The sequence below is a fragment of the Ziziphus jujuba genome, chromosome 12, assembly GCF_031755915.1.
Source record: "Ziziphus jujuba cultivar Dongzao chromosome 12, ASM3175591v1".
NCBI lineage: Eukaryota > Viridiplantae > Streptophyta > Magnoliopsida > Rosales > Rhamnaceae > Ziziphus > Ziziphus jujuba.
In genome coordinates this window covers 21,651,917-21,666,631 of record NC_083390.1, presented here as the reverse complement: position 1 = coordinate 21,666,631, position 14,715 = coordinate 21,651,917, and the positions used below count along the sequence as shown (strand labels likewise).

The window sequence follows — 14,715 nt, the reverse complement described above, 5'->3', positions numbered from 1 at the left end:
TCCTCAAAGGTACATCAGCATCTGCAATAGCTGAAATATCCTGCTCTTCAACAATGAGTTCATTCTGACCAACTACTAGTTCATCAACTACTGGATCAACAATATCTTTATCAGGAACAACTATACTGGGAATGAAAACACTTTCTTCTCTAAATTGAGATTCCCTTGGACCATTACTATCATCAAACCCAAAATCATCTTCAAAATAAATGGCCCTGTCTGATTCCACGATCCTGGTGGTGTGAGAAGGACAAAAGAATCTTGTACCCCTAGATCCTATACAATAGCCAACAAAATATCCACTAATGGTTTTAGGGTCAACTTCTTAATTTGGGGATTATAAATCCTTACTTCAGCTTTGCAACCCCATATTCGAAAATGATGAAAATTAGGCTTTCTCCCTGACCACAACTCAAAAGGAGTCTTAGGAACAGATTTACTTGGAACTTGATTCAAAATATAAGCAGCCATCCTTAAAGCTCTCCCCACAAATAATCTGGCAACCTAGAATTTGCCAACATAGACCACACCATATCCAACAAAGTTCTATTCCTTCTCTCAGCTATGCCATTTTGCTGAGGTGTACCAGGCATCGTATATTGCGCATCAATGCCACACTCATGCAAATAAATAGCAAAAGGCCCTGGGTTCCTTCCAGTCTCATCATATCTACCATAAAACTCACCACCTCTATCAGACCTTATAGCTTTTATTTTCTTATTCTTTTGAAGCTCCATCTTTACCTTAAACTCTTTAAAGGCAACTAAAGAATTTGACTTCTCACGAATAAGCTCAACATGTCCATAACGAGAGTAATCGTTAATGAAGTTAATAAAATATCTATAACCACCCAAAATAGTTGGTGTAAAAGGTCCACATATGTCAGTGTGGATGTTATCCAAAACATCTCCACACCTAGCTAACTTATCATTTCTTACCTTGGCAGTTAACTTCCCTTTCACACATTCAACACAAGTCAACAAATCAGAGAAATCAAGATTAGGAAGTATCCCATCCTTGGCTAACCTTTCCATTCTGTGCCTAGAAATATGTCCCAAACGTTTATGCCATAACATTGAGGAATTGTCATTAACTCTTGGGCGTTTGGAAGCAACAATAGGAGTAACAACAGAATTAACAGAGAAATTGAGACCATTATTAAATAAATCAAGCTTATATAAATTGCCACATAAAGTTCCAAAACCAACAACTTTACCATCCTAAAATAATTCAACTTTGTTATTTCCAAACAAAAAACTATAACCTTGACTATCCAAAACAGAAATAGATAACAAGTTTCTTCTTATTGAAGGTACATAAGAAACTTCTTGCAACTCCAAAACATATCCAGTGGCAAGCTTCAACTTGATTGTTCCCACAATGTCCACCTTCACTCTTGAGCTATCTCCCATATACAGTGAAGCAAATGTCCACGATACCGGCGAAAAATCACCGATTCTGTCGGTTGTCGACCACCTCCGACACCGAAAGGGGGGGGGGGAAACGTTTCTGTCATGGGTGTCGCCGGAATATCGCCGGATTCGATGGATTTCGCCTGGAAACGCAGGAGTCGGTTGGTATTTCGTTTTTTGGGTGGATATGGTGGAAATTCCGATGGAGAAGTCAGCAAGAAGTCGCCGGATTTCGGTGGATTTTTTGGGGAGATATCGGTGGCTGGCTGTGAACTGGCAGAGAAGAGAAGGAGGAAGAAGACGAAGGGAAGAGAGGAAGAAGAAGAAAGGATTTCTTTTCCACGTGGGGGCGGGGGGGGAGGAAAGAGAAAGAAAAAAATAAATAAATAAATAAAATATGATAATATTTTATAATAAAATAATATAAAATAATAATATGATAATATTATATTATATAAAGGATGATACATGATTTTTTTTATATGTAGTATTTTAATACGCATCTCTTTATTTTTTTTATTTTTTTATCTTAGTGTTTAATTTAATTTTATTTATTTTTTTAATAAATTTGATTTTATCTATTTAAAAATAAATAAATAACATTGTTAGTTTTTTTGTTATATATTATATAAAATTTTAAGATATATGCTTAATTGGATGAGTATTTTATTATTATTGTATTCTAATTATTGAATTTTTATATTATTTTTTATTATATTAATTATTTTATATTTCAAAATTTGTATTCTAAATTAAAAATTTACAGTTTCCGTAAATTTATCGATATTTCCATTGATATCGACATTTCCATCAATATTTCTGTAAATTCATACCTTTGATATTTTCATCGACATCGATATTTTCCTCACTGGCCATATAAACATGTTGCTCAAGATTGGTTGGGCCCCTTCGGCTTATCATCCCATGCAATGAATTAGTAACATGAATTGTTGCTCCAGTATCTAACCACCAAGAATTCATAGGCACATCGATAATATTGGTCTCAATCATTAAAATATTACCTTTCTTCTCTTGCTTTCCCTTTAAGGTCCAACAGTTTATCTTCTTGTGTCAAACTTTATTGCAGTATCCACACCTTCCATTGAAGTACTCTTTCCTTTCTCTAATCTGAAAACCACCATCCCTCGGCCCTTTAGGCTTCATACCAGAAAACTTCTTCCTATTGGGGTTAAAACCCTGCCCAGGCTTGAAACCTTGTGCTGGCTTGAATCCTTGTCCCTTCTTTTGGAAAAACTTCTTGGACTTATCTACCTGATGTGAAACCATAGCAACAGATCTAGACTTACTTAATTTAATATCATCCTCTTCCTTGACAAGGATAGCAGTCAATTCCTCCAAGCTACAACCTTCTTTCTTAGTATTCAAACTCAATCTTATATTATCAAACTGTGATGGAAAACTCCTCATTATAGAATAGGTCAAGAACTCCTCTCCAATGTCCATCTTAAGATCCTTCAGATTATTATAATAGGAAAAAAGTAGCATAATATGGTCCCTTACTCCTTTAATACCATCATACTTGGTATTATTCAATAGGTCCAAATAATGATGCTTCTCATTCATATCAAACTTGATAAACTTCTTTCCTATCTCCTCAAGAAGTCCCTTTGCAGTATCCACTTTAGGAATACTAGCATATATGGCCTCATCCATGTAATTCTCCATCATCATCATACAGCACTTATTAGAGTGCTTCCAATCTTCATAAAGTTTCTTAGCTGCGGCAGTACTTTCATCAGTCAGTATCTCTGGTGGATCTATTTCCAAAGCCAAATCCAATTTCATGAAAGTCAAATTCATAACTAAGGTTTTCTTCCATTTCTGATAATTTGTCCCATCCAATTTCATCATGGCAGTCATGGGTAGAAGGTTTGGGGTGCTACTAGCTGTAAAAATAGTAAACAACAAGACATTCAAAAAATTTAAGACAATTCAATTACTATTTTCCAGCCCCTCAACACAAAAACACAAACATAAATATTGCTTAGGGCCTTTGTAACACTAAAGATACCTTTACGCGGGCCAGGGACAGTCAACCAAATAAACACAATCAAATGCATTGAATTGAATCACCGATAGGGCAACTCAGAACCCGCAATACATGACATTTAATTAACTTCCACTGCCATTTCAGACGTCATACAAAGCAACTAAAACTACCGACAGGGTAGCCTAGTTACCCGTATAAACCCTGGTTAATAAGTGGGAGAAAAATAACATATTGACAATTTCATGAAATATGCAAATATAAAACATCCCATCCACTATGCCAATATACATTATATTGGTACATATAATGCAGATAAAATAAGTCTCACGACAGGTGAGTACCTAAAATCCCACACTACTATACCAACTAGGCACAAAGCCTCTTTGGGTAAGCTCACACAATCCAATTTTCCAATCACAAATATTTAATTTAATTTAATAAAATTGGAATGTGATAATTAAACAAATAAACAAACAATAAATAAATAAATTGAACAATTGAATCACTAAATTAATTAATAAATAAACAACAAATAAATCAATAAAAAAATAAGTTTTTTTTTTGGCCTGCTGACGTCATCTGCTGATGTCAGCAAACGACGTGTTGTGCTGACGTCAGCAGTCAGCCCAAACGGCACGTCGTTCGCGCCTTCTTCTTCACCCAACCGGGTGACGGGTGCCCCGGTTCCAGTCCAAACGGGTCACGCGACCCGCTAGTCTTACCCAGCCATATCTCGCCGTTCCGACCATACCGGCGGCTTTTGGTTCGTCTTTCCGTAGGTAACAGTTTCCATGAATCAATTTGATTCAAATTTAACTCAAAGCAAACACCCAAGCAAGAAAACGTTCGGCCATGGAAGTTCCATAAATAATCGATTTTACAAGGTTTTGTACCAAATTAATTAGTCTAATTCACTCCATTCAAACTGAAAAACAATTTCCAAGTTAACCCAGATCATGAATTCATACAAAACAAATTTTCCCCAAAATTTTGGAAAACAAATACACGCCTGATATTTACAATTTTTTTTTTAAGGATTTTCAGATCCAATTAGAAATAATAAACAATATAAAACACAATAAAGAAGAATTTTTTCACCATACCCAGGTCTTAATTCGAACTAAAACAAAAATTCACATAATTTGCACAAACTCAATATAAAACCGTTATTGCACAAGAGAAGAGAAATTAATCAATAAAATTCCATCCTTAAAATTTGGATCTCCAAACAAGCCGCAAACACAGATGAATATCACATATTGGATTTCAGGAAACAAGCATGTAATAGCAGAATCACAAGGACGAGAGAATAATTATAAAATAAATATCATGTCATCAATATACACGATAAAAGTTCAATGGCCGCATATCAATATAACAACAAATTTCAAAATAATTTATTATGTATATTAACCATGTGCTCTGATACCAATTGTTAGATTTTTATGTATCTAAATATACATAATAAATTCCATAAATCATAAATTACTAACCTCCAAACGTAGCCATTGATAAATTAGATCTTTAATCCTGCAAAATAGAAACAACGTAAAGTAGTGCCTATGGACACACTACTCTCAAACCACTCTCAGATTTCTGAAAATCCTAATCTCCAAAATACCGTATGGTATATCCCATGTTTGCTTGCCCTAGACCCTTTAAATAGTCTCTGCAAGTCAGACTTATCCATTAATTTTGACACACATAAAATAATAATAATTTGATAATATAATTATACTAGGAAAAATATGGATAAATCAATGGGCTTATAAAGAGAGTTGGTCTTCCAGTCCAATGGGCCAACTGGAGTCTTATAGAGAGTGTGTGACTAAGGACTCTACTACAAAATAATAAAATAAGTCAGTCCCATTAATGACATAAATAGGCCCTGTAAGTGAGTAATTGATTATGCCAAGTCCACAAATATTAATTTAATTCAACATAAGGAAGATTACATTCGTTCAATAATGGATTTTCAGATATTGACAAAAGGAATGAATTAGCAAGAGAGAAGTAGATGTGAGCATGCAAAACGAATTAAAGACACTGCCAAGGATGATCTAGGTGTTGGAGAGACTTCCATCTTGCAGTAGGTGTGGATGAGAGGATTTAAAATGGTGGGTGAATAGAAATCCTAGGTTTTTTTGGGACAAAGGACAAGCTGAAGTGAAACGAAAGTAGAAGAGGATAAGAGAAAAAAAAAATAATAAAAAAATAATAATACTAATAATAGAAGAATAACTGAAGTTAAACGGTATTTATAATATGAAAGAAACTGATGTGGATTTTTTAAAATGATTATGATTTTGTGCTATACGTATCATTTTTTCATTGATCATGTGTACCAATATGAATTCTAATTTGATACACATTTTGTATAGAAAAATTTCTCTAGTCAATATACTATTTGTTTTTTTTTTTTTGGGTGTAATAATAGTAGTCATCTACTAAGTTTATGTAAGTGTAAACAATGCTAATCTCCATTGAATATGAGATATCAATTATTTATTTGTTTTCAAATTGATGAGGAAAAAAAATTCTAAAATAGTCCAGTTGGTAATAATTATTAATAATAATTTTTTTTTATGTATAAAGTTTGATGGTGCAATCTACCATAAAAATAAAAAAAAAAATAAAAAAATAGTAAGGAGAAATAAATAATAATAAAATGGATATCTTTTATTATGTTTGGAATTTGAAGAGTGTGATATTGTACTTTCAAACTTATAACCTCCCCTTATAAGAAATTAAGATGAAATAAGTTTAATTTTCCTTTTAATATATATAACTTTTGAATACATTATAACGACAGAATTATTATTTTTTCTAGCAAAGTTTCATGAGTTCCAATCTGTACCTCCATTAGAGAGGATCGTATTTGAGAATACTCTTGAATGATCTGGAAGGCCGCATTGAAGTCATTAACTTTTCTTGTAATTTAATTTAATCTAATTTTTACTTTCCTTCTTATCCACAAGTAATTTGTTGTTTTATATACAAAAAGGCAAATTATCGCCATCTTCTTTATCTTCGGAGGTACAAAATCTAAAAGGGAAAATTACAAAAGGGATAACACCATGAACAAGAAAAGAATCTATAACAATGAAAAAGACTGCCTTAAGTAGCAGCAAGACTTCAGCCAGTACCATACTGTCTTAATTTGACCTCTATTTAAAATAACCAAATAAAGCCTGTCAGTGCTAATATATGTGTTGGTAAAAAAATTTCAACTTTCATTATCAGAGCAGAGATTCAAATCCTACTGTTGGAGGCTTAGTCATACGTATTGAACCGTAAACAGAGATTGAATTATAAGCATATCCAAACTAAAAAGAATTAAACATTTTGGAAATTAAAAGCGTGCAGATTTTGAGCCTAGGAAACTCAAAATTGAAAAATAAATATAAAAATATATATTACTTTACATATTTGGGTACAGGAAAATAAAGTGAAAAAAAAAAAAAAAAACAAAATTATAATGCTTTTGCTTTGGTTTCTTTTTGTTTTCTCTCTGTCGTTGTCCGGGCAGTGAAAGTACCATGCCATGCCGGAGTGCCAATAATTAATAGATGTGCTTTTTCTTGACCCATCTCAATAATAACAAAAATACTCCTGCGAAACAAACAGAAACTCTACAAGTACAGCTTCCATCACCGAATCCAATGCCCATTTCAGCATTTTCTTTTCCGTTACCATTTCACACCAACTGCAATTTACCTAATATTTTTTGTTTTCTAACTCCTTATGGTATGTATGTGTTCCCTCTCCTAACTTCTCTCTCTCCTTCTCTCTCTCCCTCTCTCTCTCCGCGTTAAACCCACGCGCTTTTCCCCATCTTCTCCAACTCTGCAGCTGCTTCACTGAAACTTACCCTCTCCATTATCTCTCTCTTGGTCAAATCTCTCTCTCTCTCTCTCTCTTTTCTTTTTAAAATTCCGAAACAAAGTGCACCGCCAAAAGCTCTCTTCCTCTCTTAGGATTCAGAATTTGAATCGAGCTTTCCATGTGAGTGTGACTCTCGTTCTCTCTCTCTCTCTCCCCCTCCCCCCGAGAATCTTCGTTTTCTTAAACTCCATATATGTTGCATTGCTTTCGTTCCGAAAGTTTTTATTATTTATTTATTTTTTTCTCTGTCTTTATACGCGTGAAGTTCTGAGTTTGTCTCCGCGTCTTATGCTTTGCTTTTTTGCTTTTTTTTTTTTTTTTGCCCTTTTGTTCTGGTTTCATTCTGTAAACTCAACTGAACCAAGCCTTATTTGTTGAGTTACGTTTCCGTTTGAGATTGTAAGTTGTCTTTTCCATTTCTTTTCTTTGTCGCTCTGTTTTTTCTCGGCGTAATATTTTTTGAAGTTCTGTATTCGTTTTGCTCCCCTAGGCTTCCTAACTTCGAAACAGAGCACATCAGAAGAAAAATCCTAGCAAAAGCTGCTAAAAAAAGAAAAAAAAAAAAAAAACCTATTTTGTTCGTCTTGCTGAATCACTTTAAATCGTTTATTGTAAGTCAAGATTATGATTTCTTTATTGATAATATTGGACATGGAGTAATACAATGTTCACTTATTTCCTAGGTGGCTGATAGTCATAGGTTTGGCTCAGTTGCCACATTGTGAACTAGAAGAGACGGCCTCTGCGTTTGATTGAAAAAGATTGTATTTTTGGTGTTTACTTCTTCCCCCCCCCCCCCCCCCCCCCCCCCCCCCCCCCCCCATCTAATCTTTCTTTTTCTTATGCTAATTTAGTTTTCCAGTTTGAATCTCACCCAACTTACAAATTGTTTTTGCCTTTTTTTGCAGTGAAAGATGCCAGAGATTCAACTAGGTTCTCACACTATAAGATCTCATGGAGTTAAAGTAGCAAAAGTTCATATGCATGACTGGCTGATCCTACTCCTTCTTGCTGTTATAGATGTTGTTTTAAATGTAATAGAACCGTTTCACCGCTTTGTTGGAGAGGATATGATGGATCACCTGAAATACCCTTTGAAAGACAATACTATTCCCTTCTGGGGTGTTCCGGTACGTTTTCATTTCATGAATAATGATTTTTTGTTCATTTGCATAGAAAGATTGGACAAAAAATGAGAGCCGAATTATCTTTTGTCAATTCCCATTGCAGATAATTGCAGTGTTGTTGCCTTTATTTGTAATTACAGTCTACTACTTTATCAGAAAAGATGTTTATGATTTGCACCAGGCAATATTAGGTACGCGTTGTTCATCTTTCTTCAGATTTTTTCAAAATTTTTTTTTTCCCTGTGCATGCTATAGTTGTGTCTTGATCGATTATGTGGTGCCATTACGTTGTACTTTTTATTGCTCATCTTCCAGGTCTTCTGTTTTCTGTGTTCATCACTGCTGTTTTAACCGATTCAATTAAAGATGCTGTTGGTCGTCCTCGTCCAGACTTCTTTTGGCGTTGTTTTCCCAATGGAAAAGGGGTAGAATGTCGTGATCATATTCCTTTTCGGCATTCATTTGATGTTTTCTTGACAGTTATTGGACTTGCTTGCACATAAATATGGTCAACATGTGAATTGTGCATTGGCGTTTGCAGGTGTTTGATCCTGTCACGAAAGGTGTCATATGTAATGGAATCAAGAGTGTTATCAAGGAAGGACACAAAAGCTTTCCAAGTGGACACACTTCCTGTAAGCAATTTAATAGTTTTGGAATCTATCTTTCTCTGGAAGGATAATTATCATCTTGTATATCTGATATTTTCTCTTTAATGCTTAATGTTGGGTTCGATATTTACAAAGTCACGTATGTATACTCAAATATCAATTTTGACATTCTCTTGGCATCATTTGGTATTCCAATGACATATTTTCTGTATAATTCATATGATGTCCTAAATGACAAAAACAACAAGTCACTGTTTCTTTAGTCAATATCCTGTTATTTGGCTGCTTATCTAGGGATTTCTAGTGGGTACATTGGTTTTTATTCACATTGAATTGACTTTATAGGTATGCTTCCATTGAAGTTTCTGTAGTTGGTCAGTGCTTGACTGACTAAATTCGTATCTGTGCTTAGTCCTTTCAGTTTTCCATATATGCGGTGTTAAAGTAAAATTAAGATAGATCACCATTCGTACTCCCAATTTTCTATTTCAGATATCTGATATGACATATGCTCTTATTTGTATTAACTATGTAGTTTATGCACTGTAGTGGGAATGAGATGCTTGTAATAGCATTTTTTTTCGCTTGTGCATTTGTAGACATGTTTTTTGTTCATTTGTGTGTTTTAGGGAGTTAGTTCATCTATATTATTGCTATTTTGTTCAGTTCGTGTAGAACAGGAACATTAACTTAAAGGATATAATGGTATCGACATGCAGGGTCCTTTGCAGGTCTTGGTTTTCTTGCATTATACTTATCAGGGAAAATCAGGGTGTTTGATCATAGAGGACATGTTGCAAAGCTCTGTGTTGTTTTGTTACCTCTACTTGTTGCAGCTCTAGTTGGAATCTCTCGAGTTGATGACTATTGGCATCACTGGCAAGATGTTTTTGCTGGATGTCTTTTAGGTAGTTCGTTTTGCAATGTTTTCTATTTTTTATTTTTTAATTTTTTTTTCTATTCTTTACTTCATTTGCTGCTGACATTTATTCCCACATCCGCCAAAATGAATTCTTCTTTTCAAAATTTTCGTTCAGGGTTAACAGTCTCCTCATTTTGTTACTTGCAATTCTTTCCACCCCCATATGATGTTGATGGTATGTGGTCTGCTCTATCTTGCTTGATGTGTACTGTAATATCCTTTGATTTGTCCTGTTTAACTCCCAAACCATTGGGCTATAATTGATTATCCTGAAGTGAAAGTGATATTAAAACGTTTATTCGTTTAAAATGCCAAAATATAATATGATGGTGGAAGGGTGTTTCCCCATTGTGTTGCAGCATTTTGTTGCTTGGTATGACAGGCTTGCAAATAGAATTCCTAGGCAATGAATGAAGTGTCAAGTTTTGTAGTTCCACAGAAATTTCATTACATAATAGACTGATATGACAAGGTTTTAGTACGTCTTAGCTTGGTGGCATATTTATATTGATATTCTAAATTTTTTTGTGGCTAAGGGTTTATCAAGCTTTCTGGTATCAAATTCATTAGAGAACTGTTAAGATTTTGGTGCAATATTCAACTCAAATCTCTTCAGTTAATGTAACTTCTTGTGATTGTAAATGACATTGACTAGGTTTTGATCTTGTTTGTGTCAATATCCTTTCTTTCAACTATGAAAGTAAAAGTAAAAGCGGCTGCTTAAGAAAGAAAACAGCAGATTAAACTGCATGCATCATCTGCTAACATGTGCTTGATAATGAAGCCATGTCATGCATGTAATTCTGCATTTGCAGAAATTTGGCTAAAAATCCTAATTTCCTCTTATGAACTAATAATTTCTCATTCAACTTAGTGTTTTTTTCTTTTCATTTGCCGAACAATCTCCATCACCACGTGCTTTAGTGGTTCACTTTCTTACTCTCTTCTCTGTTTATGTGGGATTGTGAAGGTTGGGGACCTCATGCATACTTTCAGATGCTGGCGGAGTCTCAAAATGAAAATAATGATGAGCCTTCATTCGCCAATGCGAATGCTTTTCGTACATGGCAATCGGAGATGGGAAGTGTACACGTCCAGCCAAGGGTCAACAGCAGGGAAAGTAGCCTCATTCTGGCTGAATTGGAAAGTGGGAGAAGACACTGATATTAAGCTAGAAATATACTTATTGACCAGATGTACATGCTTAAAAGATACATAGGATGTGGAATTTGTAATTCCTAAATATATAAATACTGTTTTTTTTTTTTAATTTTATTATTTTATTATTATTTTTTTATATATATAATTTAAATTTTAATTCTTTATTTGATAGATATATGAATTTTAATAGTAAGTTGAATTAGTATGATCCTACTAAAAGTAAAGTCAACGAAGAGAATTGGATAATATGTAATGTAAGTATACACAATGCTGAAATAGAATGAGAATAGAATTCTAACTAATTATGCAGATGCAAATTCAAACCCCAAAAAAAAAAAAAAAATATATATATATATATATATATATAAATTTATAATACCATCGGAGTTGAGATTTAATTCCCTAAATTTGAAGTCCGAAGTTTAAAAGCTCCTTTTCAGTTAAAGAAAAATATTTTGTGCTGACCACTTGTAGGCTCTCCAGCTATAATTTTTTTAGGAAAATAATATATTATTTCAAATTACAAATTTATTGGTCCATAACTCTGTTAGGTTTGGAAAAGAAAGTCTGATTTGTCAAAATTGTCTTGTCCAAATTAAACTATATTGCTTCCAAATGCGATGAAACCATGTCAAGTAATATTTGGCTTTTGGCTGATAACTCCTCCATAGAATGGTCAAGTGGCTTGGAGCTCCTCAACAATTCGATTAGTTTGCCAAATTTATATAATATAATCTAAAAATGGATAACCATCTTCTATTTTGTATTATAATTTATTCATTATTTATTAATTTATGAGATTCGTTGTTGGACCAGTAATAATATAGAATGAATCTTTCCCGATGGAAAAAAAAGGGGAAAAAAGAAGAAGAAGAAGAAGAAGATATTATATGCAATGAACTTTAAGAAAGAGAGAAAAAAAAAAAAAATGACACAGATGGGGCATAATTTTTTTTTAAGTTTATGGTTTTTTCAATTGCATTATTGTTAATGGTATTATTATTATATGTTATCCTGTTGCTTGTAAGTTTTCATATGTATCCTAATTAAAAAAAGAAAATGAAAATAAAACCCACAAACCCAGTCAAATCCCTCACTGTTTATGACAAATATCCCTGAAATCATCTATGCAAACATGTTGCCACATAAGACAAAAACATATTTTTATTGCGAACAAGGACAACAACATAATGAAAACATTGCTGGCAAAAATAATAATAATAATAATAATAATAATAATAATGAAAACATAATAATACGGTCTTCAACATTTAATACAAAGTCGTTAAAAAACAATGCAACATATTCATTTTCTTCGTCAAAAGAAAGTATTCTAGATCCTTTTCCAAATGAAGAATCATTACAATTATACTTTTAAAATTTTTGTTCGATAAATTCTGCATAGCCACAATTATAATTTGTAACACGCTTCTTTGTCCCTTGTGAACATTGAAGAAGTAGCTTATCCATCTATTCATTTGATTTATTTAATATAGTTTTGTTATTTATCACATAAATAATGATTATCATCTTATAGAGTAAATTGTAATTAAAATATTTAATTTTAATATTAAAATTTTTAAAATAAACCTTTAATGTTAATTATTTAAATTATCTCAGGTGATATTTAAAATATAATTGATTGAGGGACAAACTATCAAACTTAGGACCAAATAGAAAGAAACAGCGGCTCTACAAAAAGACAAATCCAGAATTTCTTTGGATTTGCCATATCCTGTTTTGCCTCTAAGGTGGTCCTTTTTTACTCCAGAATCAAACCAAATTGTCAAAAACCAATGATATGTGTATGATTTTCTATATAGTAAAAAAAATTTACAAAGTATAAAAATTAATATTATATAATGATTATTGCTCTCACTATTACTTATTTATTTCACAGATTTTGTTGGTAAATAATAATGCCGCATTAAGCACAAAGACCTCCAAAAATGGAGGTAGTCAAAAACAGGCTCATACAAAACCAGAAGCATCTCTAGATGCAATATCTAGAAACGAACTAGGAATGGTCTCCAAAGTGGAGTCATCAAGGTACAAGTTACAGTCATTAACCAGAGACTACTTAGCCACACAATCAGCTAAGTTATTGGAAGATCTAGGGTGAAAGACAAGAGACCAATTAGAGTTTGAATAAAAACACATAATATTGTTTTGAAAATACAATCATTAACTTATTTATTTCCCAGTTGTAAAGACATACTATTATGATTCTGTATTCTCCGCATGCTTCTCAAATTGTGAATCTATAAGCAAAATCGCAAAATAATATAAAATTCTTTTTTGTCGATTTAATTTGGAACCAAAGAAAAGTAACTTGTTGTTTTCCCATTCCTTTTATGCATGATTTTGTTTTATGTAACAACAATTGTCTAGTTAGTATATATGAACAGTTTAGGATCTTAATTAGAAGATTTTCTGTTTGTCCAAAAACAAAATTAGTGGATTTTCTATAAACCCTGCTCTGTTTATAGTATAATTTTTTATTTTTCATATTTCAATTCCATCTAAATATATTTTCAGAAAAAAAAATCCATCTAAATATGCTGTTCACAAATCAAACCAAATTTTTTGTTCTTTGTTTTGTTTTTTTTTAAGGTCAATTAAGGGACTAAACAGACTTTGGCTGTTTCCTAACTAGAAGTACAAAGAAATAAATACATAATGAGAAATACAGATTCGCTCCTTCTTCACCAATCAGCAATCAGTAATCAGCAGCCAAATTTGGACTGCTGACTATTGACTTTTAGTATGCATTAATTTAGCCCTTCCGAGCACGTCGCTGCTTTTCACTTTTACGGCTATACGTGCTTTTGTATTTCTGTAAATTACAGAACTTTTCCTTTTTATATATAATTTTTTGAAAATTTAACATAGAAAATTTTATTTTTTTTAATTTAATTAACATTTTTAACATTTATATATATATTTTTCAAATACAACTTTTCCTTTTTAGTTAATTAACACTTTTAACATTTCTATAGATTCAATTTACATAGATTGATTTCAAAACTGTACATAAAAAATGATGATATTTATTTGCAATAAAGATAAAATTTAAATGGATATTTTTATAATCTTTTTTCTTTCTAAAGGGTGATATCATAGCCGTCACCTGCCATCTAGAAGTTTGTTAAAGAATATAGCGACTTTGATATTATTGTTTTGAAAATACAAAATTATATTTGCATAATTATGGTGTAATTTACCACAAGAAACGAAAAAAAAAAAGGCTCTTTAATGCACAGAGAAATGTATATGTTTTTCTTTGTTGGGTATCTTGTTGGAATCCATGAATAAGTGACATACAGGTCAATATTGGAGAGCTTTTTCGGTTTCATAGGGATTATTGTGATCTATTAATCAAAATTTTTAGCATACGACTTCTCGAAGCTCTTTAAATATTTAATATTTTATTTCGTCAAACTGGCATATTTTGACCCCAAAAAATAACACATTTCTCTTTTTTCCAGCTAGCTATCATTCTCTAGCCCGCCATTTCCTTCGGCCTTCTATGTAAACCCCTCTTCACTTCCTCTGTTTTCCACCACTCTGCTTCTCTCTATCTTTT

At 32.6% G+C, this 14,715-nt stretch overlaps 1 protein-coding gene across 6 annotated transcripts; it reads left to right on the top strand.

Moving 5' to 3' along the window:
- The first annotated feature begins 6,892 nt into the window (after positions 1 to 6,892).
- LOC107413325 (lipid phosphate phosphatase 2) lies at positions 6,893 to 11,446 on the top strand. 6 transcript variants are annotated; one of them, XM_060813110.1, is made up of 9 exons: positions 6,901 to 7,428; positions 7,992 to 8,072; positions 8,217 to 8,438; positions 8,539 to 8,626; positions 8,751 to 8,860; positions 8,977 to 9,070; positions 9,766 to 9,954; positions 10,084 to 10,143; positions 10,939 to 11,446. In XM_060813110.1, exons 3-9 carry the CDS (start codon positions 8,223 to 8,225, stop codon positions 11,130 to 11,132), a joined length of 951 nt encoding a protein of 316 aa, XP_060669093.1. In that variant the 5' UTR covers positions 6,901 to 7,428; positions 7,992 to 8,072; positions 8,217 to 8,222; the 3' UTR covers positions 11,133 to 11,446. The 6 variants fall into 6 exon arrangements, with proteins under 6 accessions (XP_015876728.1, XP_060669093.1, XP_060669091.1 ...); XM_060813108.1 differs by having other exon boundaries at positions 7,992 to 8,081; XM_016021236.4 differs by lacking the exon at positions 7,992 to 8,072 and having other exon boundaries at positions 6,903 to 7,428.
- Positions 11,447 to 14,715: the final 3,269 nt, after the last annotated feature.

Coding starts and splice junctions, on each gene's coding strand:
- LOC107413325 (XM_060813110.1), top strand. CDS start 8,223: ATGCCAGAGATTCAACTAGGTTCTCACACTATAAGATCTCATGGAGTT. Junction 9,955..10,083: donor TTTTGCTGGATGTCTTTTAG/GTAGTTCGTTTT, acceptor ATTTTCGTTCAG/GGTTAACAGTCTCCTCATTT. Junction 10,144..10,938: donor ACCCCCATATGATGTTGATG/GTATGTGGTCTG, acceptor GGGATTGTGAAG/GTTGGGGACCTCATGCATAC.